The sequence below is a fragment of the Gossypium raimondii genome, chromosome 9 (genome assembly GCF_025698545.1).
Source record: "Gossypium raimondii isolate GPD5lz chromosome 9, ASM2569854v1, whole genome shotgun sequence".
Taxonomy (NCBI): Eukaryota; Viridiplantae; Streptophyta; class Magnoliopsida; order Malvales; family Malvaceae; genus Gossypium; species Gossypium raimondii.
The window spans coordinates 22397969-22406658 of NC_068573.1; the positions used below are offsets into that span (position 1 = coordinate 22397969).

The following is an 8690-nucleotide window of genomic DNA, read 5'->3' on the forward strand; positions in this document are numbered from 1 at the left end:
GTCTCTATCTTCTGGGAGTCATTTGCTCTGATGCCTAAGACAATGCATCTCCCTAATTGGACTTGATAGATGACATATTAGTTTTTCAATCAGTTTGATAATTTTCGATTAGACTAAGGACATGTTTAGGTTCATCTATTAATACAAGTTGTCTTTTCGTACTATGATCTGACCACGTAATACCACTTAGTATTAGTTTAAACAGTAGACAACCGATGAACAACATTTGCTTCTATTTTTCTTTGTGTGCAAGAACCATGTGAGGATAATTATACAAAGTATATTAATGTAATCAATGAATTTGTTTTATTAAATAATTTGTTCAAAAAAATTATAAGTGTATATTGAGGAAAATACGACACCAAATCTAGCATGGACCCCTTGTAAGAACCTTTTTATAATATTTCTTTGATCAGAATTTCACGAGAAAGTACCCATTCTCAATATTTATCAACTTCATCAGCATCGTAGTTTTCCACAAAGTATAAATATGCCATATTCTTTTCGACTAAGTCTGAACACAATTTGAGAAACCTATGAATTGTAGACTGCTAGAGTTATGTGACCCGAATCCTATTTGATCCAGCCTAAAAAGTTTGATGTGCAACTCACTTGTTAAAGAAATAAAATAGAGTCAAAATTGAGTACGAAACTTGCCACACAAGTTGAATCCATATAGGACTATACTTCTTCTATTAGACGGGTTTTAACCCTTTAAAAATGCACATAACCGAAAATCTCTTGTATTGTTGTTTTTCAATATTAGTGAATTTCTCCTCCTCTGCCTGTGGTTTTTTCTCGATAAGGGTTTTCCACTTAAAATCTGCGCGTTCTTATTTTTCTTTCTTATTGCTTTGCAACTATTCCTGCTGCCATTATCGACGTATAGTATAACATAGACCGTTCAGTTCACCTTTCAACACATCATTTTCACCTAACACGATGTTATCCTCTTTAGAAAAGCCAAGCCCCTTGTCTCCATCTCTCCTAGTTTGGCCAACTAGTATGTCTCTGAACGAAACAAAATCCTCCATTCCCATCTTATTCAACCCAAGTCTATGAGCCTGACCCTCTATGTTCGAGTTAAACAACCCCGTCATTTCTCTATTTTTGATATTAGGCAATTTCTCCTCTTCCTTACGACGACTTTTCTTTGCCATTCACCATGAAAAAAAAGAAATTTGTGCCTTTGAATATTATAAACATAAAAGAAAGTAATTTTTTTTGAATAATCCCTAGATCTCAATTTAACTAGTATAAAATTATATAATTAATTAATTAACTAATTGAGAATTACCATAAAACTTGATGATAAATATAATATATATAACAGAAAATGATAGTTTAATGTTAGCAATATGAGAGAGAGAGTTTTTTTTTTTTTGGAAGACAAATTCAGAGTTATCTACAGATTATAGATAATTTCTCAAGTAAGCTATTTCTTTAAAAGAATTTCAAACCGTGATATTTATATTTAAAAACAACAGCTGAAGTGACTCAAGGAATATTCAAATTACAAAATGCATGCTTTAGTATTTCATTTGAAGAAGTAAAAAAAAACAGAGTTGAACCCCTGTGAATTAGTTTGTTGTGTACTAGAAAGCTTTTAATTTCGGCAAAGTTTGACTGCCATATATATGTTTTTAATATTGATTTGAAGAAGTTATGTATGATTTTCGTACAGTAATGTCTTAAATGTTGTCAAAATAACTTCAGAGTTTTTGTTGTTGGTTTTAAGAAAGGCTATGAATAGGCGAAGAATTTCTTTAGATGATGTTGTTTGGGATTGAGTTGGCTACCGAAACAACCCAACTCAAACCCACAAAAGATGGAGCATCAATGTCGGATCCTACTTTGCCGCTTAATTTCTCCCTCTACACCAACGGTACAGCGAATGCCAAACAATCAAAAAATGTTTCAAACCCAAAAATTTCAAAAAAAAAAAAAGAGGAAACGAAAAGGAAAATTCTTTTAATGACATAATCCAGTACTTGCCATTTAACAAAGATTCCTTGAACCTTTGTTCTACGTGCGCATCTCCACATCATCTCTTTGTCTTCTTAGGGTTGGGCTCTTTGCCTTTGTCATGTCTCCCCAATCTTATGGTAACCTTTCCTATCATGTCATTTATGTTTTCACTTTAAATTTTGTTGCTAATTTTTCTATTTTAACAATGTTGAATGATTATGTCCCAGTCTTTGGATGGTATAATGTTCAGTTTTGTATATATTTGCAAGACATACCCAGATTTCAACAAGGTTGTAAAATCATCAATGTCAGCTGTATTTTATGAAATTGTTAGCTTCTTTGTTCTTTGCATTTCAGTCTTACAAATTTCATAATGGCTGCAATTTGTTTTTCCAAATCAATCCTGTTAAAGGGTGTAAAAGTTTAATGCAGTTTTATTTGAAGATCACAAATTTCTGTTCAACTGGTTAATGCATTTGGAGTCTGCTGGTTATCATTGTTTGTGTGATTGTGTAGATTTCAATATGCAAAACATGTAGGTTCCTTGATATCGAATTGAATCAAGTTATTGACATCAAATGTTCATAATTAAGCCACAAAGCACCTTTGTAACTCAATGTAAGCAAAACAAAACAAAAAAAAAAAACTATGGAGGATTTGGCTGTTCTAATGTAACTGCATTCCATGTTTTTGACCTAATGGTGAATAGTAATTATGAGGCAACATGTCCTTTATCATTTTCCCTTGTTTAACAAAGTGTGTTTGCCTTTTTGTCTTTTTCCTCCTCTGCAGCCAAGCAACGGGAGATTGTGATTCAGTGGTTGAACACCGTTCTTCCTGATCTCAGGTTGCCAACAGAAGCCTCAGATGAAGAGTTGCGAGCTTGCTTGATTGATGGCACTGTCCTATGTAGAATCTTGAACAGGCTTAGTCCTAGTTCTCCAAACGAGGTTGTTTAAAACTCATTTTGGATTCTTTTGATTAAATCTTAATATGAGTTTGTTGATTTGTTTAGTTTCATTTTTTCTCCAGGAAAGTTCTGAAAATTCTTCAGTATCGCAGTCAGAAAATGTTAAAAGATTTTTAGCCACTATGGATGAGTTAGGGATACCCAGATTTGAGGTGTCAGACCTAGAGAAGGTATCCATTAATAATAAGAAAATTTGCAGTGACGAATATTTAAATGAACATTTGATTTCTTAGCCACATGCAAATAGCTTCCTCATTTATGAACCTGATAGAATTTAAATTTTTGATGATCCTCTTTCTCTCTTCTTCAGGGATCTATGAAGACTGTTGTCTACTGCCTTTTATCACTAAAGTTACATTTCATATCATCTGGAGAGGAGTTATCTACCTTAAGTACTATTACTAAAGCTGAAAGCATTGATGATGATGGATCGTCCCCTGGCTCTCTCCAACAATTTTTTGGTGAAGAAATGAGGAACGCTTTCCCAGGATTAAAATTGCAGTGTGCCATGCACAATCAAGTTATTTCAGGTATGTCTTTGTGCCTCCTTGTGTGTGATCATTAATGTTGTATCTGGGATACTTTGAAGGATTTAAGTGCTTTCAATGGTAAAGTTGCTATAAGGAACGTGCAGATTAGAGGAAATTTTAGTTAACTGGCTATTCAGTTTGATGGTTCATTTGTGCACCAAAATATACAAGCATTAGCAGATCTTATCTCCAATTTATGTTTTGTGCTTTTTGCGCATTCTGCAGAACCATCACCTGCAGTATTGAAGCATGTTGGACACAAGTTCCATGAGGTGTTTCAGTTGAAACAAGCATGTTATGCTGATCTCCCTGTGACAAAAATTTTAGAGATGATGGAGTCAAACAGTTTAGAAGTAAGTTGTCAACATTTATTATGTTTTACAATTTGTTTTGGCTACTCTTCTACCGTTTAATCCTCCAAAAACTTGTTATTTAGTAATGTGTGTTTGACGTTTTTTCACATTTCATGTATGCAGAGTGCCCCAACTCAGGCACTTTTACATGTTGTGTATGGAATTCTGGATGAAACTGCTGAAACAATGAACAGCGAAATACCTCATGTATGGTATATGATGAACTAATGGCTATAATTTATTTATGCCTGATGTGCACATTTGGACTTAACATTTTACATATATACATTTGTTTGCATGTTCATATACATGGATATCATGTTATGAGAAGATGATGACATTAACTTTCTTGATCAGCATGTGGCTTGTCTCTTGAGAAAAGCTGTGCAGGAGATGGGACGGCGTCTATCAACACAAGCAGATCATCTAAGAACTGTAAATCCTATTCTATTTATCTTGCTTTGAATGCTTTCTTCTCAGTTTCTCACTATGGGTTTTTATGTTGTACTGTTATCTGCAGCAAAACAATCTGTATAGGGCTCGTGAGGAGAAGCACCGATCGAAAATTAAAGAACTTGAGGCCCTTGTATCTGTGTCTCGTAAAGAGACTAAGGTGCATGAACTAATGAAGCAAAAAGTAAAAGTGCATTTCTCTTTTAGAAGCTAACTTGTGTATTCAATGAACTTATTTGTTGCAGCATGTCACAGTCCAGCCTCAGCAGATAAGGAGTCGAAGAAAAAAGAACATTTCTTGGTTTTCAGCTTCAACACTCTTGAAATGCTTCCGCCCTACCTCACAGGCATAATTATGTAGATGTTATTTTACACATTTTTTATGAATTACTTATTGCAAAATCTCAAACGAGTTGTTTGTCAGTAGTCTTTCCTGCCTCTGAATCTGCAATCTCATGAAATACGGGTACCTTTCACTCTATTTTTCTCATTGGATTCTTGCCCACTTGCAGACTGCAAACTCGAAATTGGAAGAAGAACAGAAAGTTGAGAAGCAGGAGATGATTAAGTTGGTGAAAGAAAATGAGAAAAACATCCTTGAACTTTCAGCAATGAGACAAGAACTAGATATTGTTGGAATGGTGCACAAGTTTTGCTCCTTGGAAATGGAAGCAGAGGCAAAGGCTGCTATAGCAATACTTCAACTGAAGATAAAAGAGCTTGAGTGCCTCCTTGCTGATTCAAACAATAAGGTGAAAGAGCTTGAAGCAAGTTTCGAGTCAAAATGCCAGAGTTGGACCATGAAAGAGAAAATCTACCAAAGGTTTATTGATTTTCAGTTTGAAGCAATGCAGGTATATATAGGTTTCTGTCATAATTTAGTTTTTAAATTTTGGTCTCCAACATAATTCATTTTACTAATTTGTGCAAGTATTCAGAAATTGAGGTCAAGTTCCGAAGCCATTAAGCAAGAAGTTTTGGAAACACAGAAGAGATACTCCTTTGAATTTAATCACTTAGGTGGGATTATGGTTGGAAAGTTTTGTGATTTTGTTTTGTTTGTGATAAATGTTATTATGATATTTCTTTTTTCTTTTCTTTTGTTCAGAATCGAAGCTCAAAGCAGTAACAGATGCGGCAGGGAACTATCATGAAGTTCTTAAAGAAAATCATAAGCTTTTTAGTGAGCTACAGGATCTGAAAGGTGCCTATAAGTTGCTTCTTCCTATTGGATTCTATGTTTTTGTTTATCTCCTCCTTTTAATATTTTTAAATTTTTTACAGGGAACATTAGAGTTTATTGCCGAATAAGGCCTTTTCTACCTGGACAAACCGAAAAACTGTCGACTATAGAAAATATCAGTGAAAATGGACAGTTGGTTATTGCGAATCCCTCCAAGCCAGGAAAAGATGGCCAACGGTCGTTTAAGTTTAATAAGGTCTTTGGCCCAGATGCTACTCAAGGTTTTCATTCTTCCATCACATTCCTTGCAATATGAACTTGAATCTATTTGCTTTGTGAAGCACTGCAATAACTAATCATTAGAACTCTTTTTAAACAATGTCAGGAGAGGTGTTTGCAGATATCCAACCCTTTGTTAAATCAGTAGTTGATGGATATAATGTCTGTATATTTGCTTATGGTCAAACTGGTTCTGGGAAAACCTATACAATGGTATGAATCCCTTCCCTTAAGCTTTATGAAGTTGCACAAACATTTTTGAACAATTCCTTTCAACATTTCTTTTGTACATTTCCAGACTGGTCCTACTGGGGCAACTGAAGAGGAATGGGGTGTTAATTATCTAGCTTTGAACCATCTCTTCAAAGTCTCTCAAGATAGAAAAAGCAACATGGTCTATGAAGTAGAAGTTCAAATGGTTGAAATATACAACGAACAAGTGCGCGATTTATTATCCAGTGATGGTTCTCCGAAGAGATATCCTTATTTCAAACAAGATAGACTTGCTAAATAGAAGTTTGTTAACCTGTTCATATATATATGTGTGTGTGTGTGTGTGTGTGTGTGTGTGTTTGTATATTACCCTTTTTGAAGCGTTTTTCTTTGGATGCTTGAATAATATTCATGATTTAGTTATAGTCTACTTATCCTTGTTATCCTTGATCTGCACACAGTTGGGATTACAACTATCTCTCAACCTAATGGGTTAGCTGTACCTGAGGCTTGCATGCACCCTGTTATATCAACCTCCGATGTTTTAGATTTAATGGATATCGGATTCAAGAATCGAGCTGTTAGTGCTACTGCTCTTAATGCAAGAAGCAGTCGCTCTCACAGGTTTGTATATTTAATATTTTCAATTACATCTGAATATTTCCCCAGTGACATGATTTAGAGTTATGGCTGCAGCATTGTCACTGTTCATGTTCGTGGGAAGAATGTAAAGACTGGAACTGTATTGTATGGTAATCTTCATTTGATAGACCTAGCAGGCAGTGAAAGAGTAGATAGATCTGAGGTAACTGGTCATAGGCTTAGGGAAGCACAACACATAAACAAATCATTATCTTCCCTAGGAGATGTAATTTTCGCTCTTGCAAAAAAGAGTCCTCATGTGCCCTACAGAAATAGCAAGCTCACTCAAGTACTTCAAAGCTCTCTTGGTACGTCTTTCATCTTTATTCTTAAACTGTAGAAACCTTCTCCGGGTTTTAGAGTACTAAAAACGTGTTCTAATCACTCGGAGATTGCTGAAGTTATGGTTCGTCTAAATTTTTACATGTTTCATAAGTTCTATGATATTGTATGTTACAGGAGGCCAGGCAAAGACCATCATGCTTGTGCAGCTCAATCCTGATGCCACTTCCTTTTCTGAAAGTATGAGTACTTTGAAGTTCGCTGAACGAGTTTCTGGAGTTGAGCTAGGTGCTGCACAAAGTAGCAAAGAGGAGAAGGATGTTAGGGAGCTACTGGAGCAGGTGCAGTTTTTATATTCCTCTTCCATTTATCATAACTTTTTCTTTTATAATGTTTCAATTTCCAATATTAAACTCAACTCGAGTCAGACATACATGATGAAGAAGTATGCATACTCACTGTATTTTATTGCATTTCAGTAGATATCTTCATATTTAGTTTCCTTTAAATGTTTACGAGAATCATGCGTAATAGGATAAGGTACTGTTACTCCATAGCATTATGTTTTAAGTTTAACTGGCTCTGCAGATGGCATCTCTCAAGGACAAAATAGCCGAAAAGGATGAGGAGATCAGGCGGTTGAAATCACTAAGAGATCTAAAACCACGGATACCGCAGCAACATCAACTGTGAGCAGCAAGGAACAGGCTGATTGAGGTATGGTTCTTCCTCTATTCCATGTGTCTTTCCTCATGAAAGCCAAAAACTGTCCAATGGAAAAGGCCAAGGACATACTGAGAAAGCAGTTTTGGATTGTGAAAACTGTTCACAGTGTGAATAAGCATCCTAAGGCTGGTTTCCCAGCAGTCCTTGGATGAAGAGAAGTTTACTGAAATATCTAATGTTGTTCTTTCTATGTGTACAGAAACTGATGCCTCATCTGTAATACACACTTTTTCCTGAAGGCATAAGTTTGGGCAACTGAATATTCTTTCTTCTCTTTTTCCTCAGGAATCATTGATAATTGTATAGTTTGCTGTTCAATTTCATTCAGAAGATCCCAAAAGTGATCACATTCTTTGTTCTAATGAGATTCCAAAAGTGATCATTTTTTAGACCATATTTCGCCTCCTTTCATTTACATCGAAACAAGCTAAACTGCAAAGTTTCAACCCATTACTGTTTGAGTACTAGCAGTTTTCTTCTTAAACATAAAATATCGCTGCATTTACATCTGAAGTTACATTCTAGAAGTGACAACTAGCTTTACTGGGTTTGCAGATAACATAAACTTGATATGGGGAAACTTCGTTCCAGTGCTTTTCTTCATTTAGGCTGCAAACAGATGTAAGCCTTCTTTCATTCACATTTGTTCAATATTTTTTAATTGCTGTATTCCATTTATAAGGTGCTCCATTGTTTAATCTATATCTCATATATTCTAATTTTGTGGTGGACTAAGGTAGCATCAAAGACTTGACTTACAAAAACCAACACAAGGGTTAAAGGCATCAAGAACAGACTCTACACACAGCCTTCAACAAGTATGTAAACCTCAGAGCTCTTTAGGTTAATTCTCATTAGCTATGGTAGATAAAGATCAGAAGGCCTGTTGACATATATTCTCCTAAATTGTCTTCTATTTGCTCCTTTTAGGCGTTAGGAAGAGTCTAAGCTCCACTTCAATCAGCCCTTTTCCCAGATGATGATGATAATGATGAATTTATGTATGTTGAAGTCTCATTTTCAGTATAGATAATGATGTTGATGATGCATGCCTGCCTAAGAAATGAAATACATCTAATTTCCTGACTGGT

General features: G+C 35.2%; 1 protein-coding gene across 1 annotated transcript; it reads left to right on the plus strand.

Moving 5' to 3' along the window:
* The first annotated feature begins 1570 nt into the window (after window positions 1–1570).
* On the plus strand, window positions 1571–8220 carry LOC105798677 (kinesin-like protein KIN-14K). The gene is made up of 20 exons (XM_052620618.1): window positions 1571–2105; window positions 2761–2918; window positions 3001–3108; window positions 3249–3468; window positions 3694–3821; window positions 3945–4028; window positions 4179–4256; window positions 4342–4434; window positions 4520–4621; window positions 4787–5128; window positions 5213–5294; window positions 5383–5478; window positions 5559–5738; window positions 5843–5949; window positions 6035–6213; window positions 6409–6573; window positions 6646–6899; window positions 7051–7214; window positions 7462–7590; window positions 7799–8220. Exons 1-19 carry the CDS (start codon window positions 2087–2089, stop codon window positions 7564–7566), a joined length of 2664 nt encoding a protein of 887 aa, XP_052476578.1. The 5' UTR covers window positions 1571–2086; the 3' UTR covers window positions 7567–7590; window positions 7799–8220.
* The last annotated feature ends 470 nt before the right edge of the window (window positions 8221–8690 follow it).

What these genes read in the sequence shown, in the direction of transcription:
- LOC105798677 (XM_052620618.1), top strand. An exon ending in TTCAGTTTGAAGCAATGCAG is followed by an intron (nt 5,129 to 5,212) that starts GTATATATAGGT and finishes GCAAGTATTCAG; the next exon opens with AAATTGAGGTCAAGTTCCGA. An exon ending in AGAAGCAGTCGCTCTCACAG is followed by an intron (nt 6,574 to 6,645) that starts GTTTGTATATTT and finishes TTATGGCTGCAG; the next exon opens with CATTGTCACTGTTCATGTTC.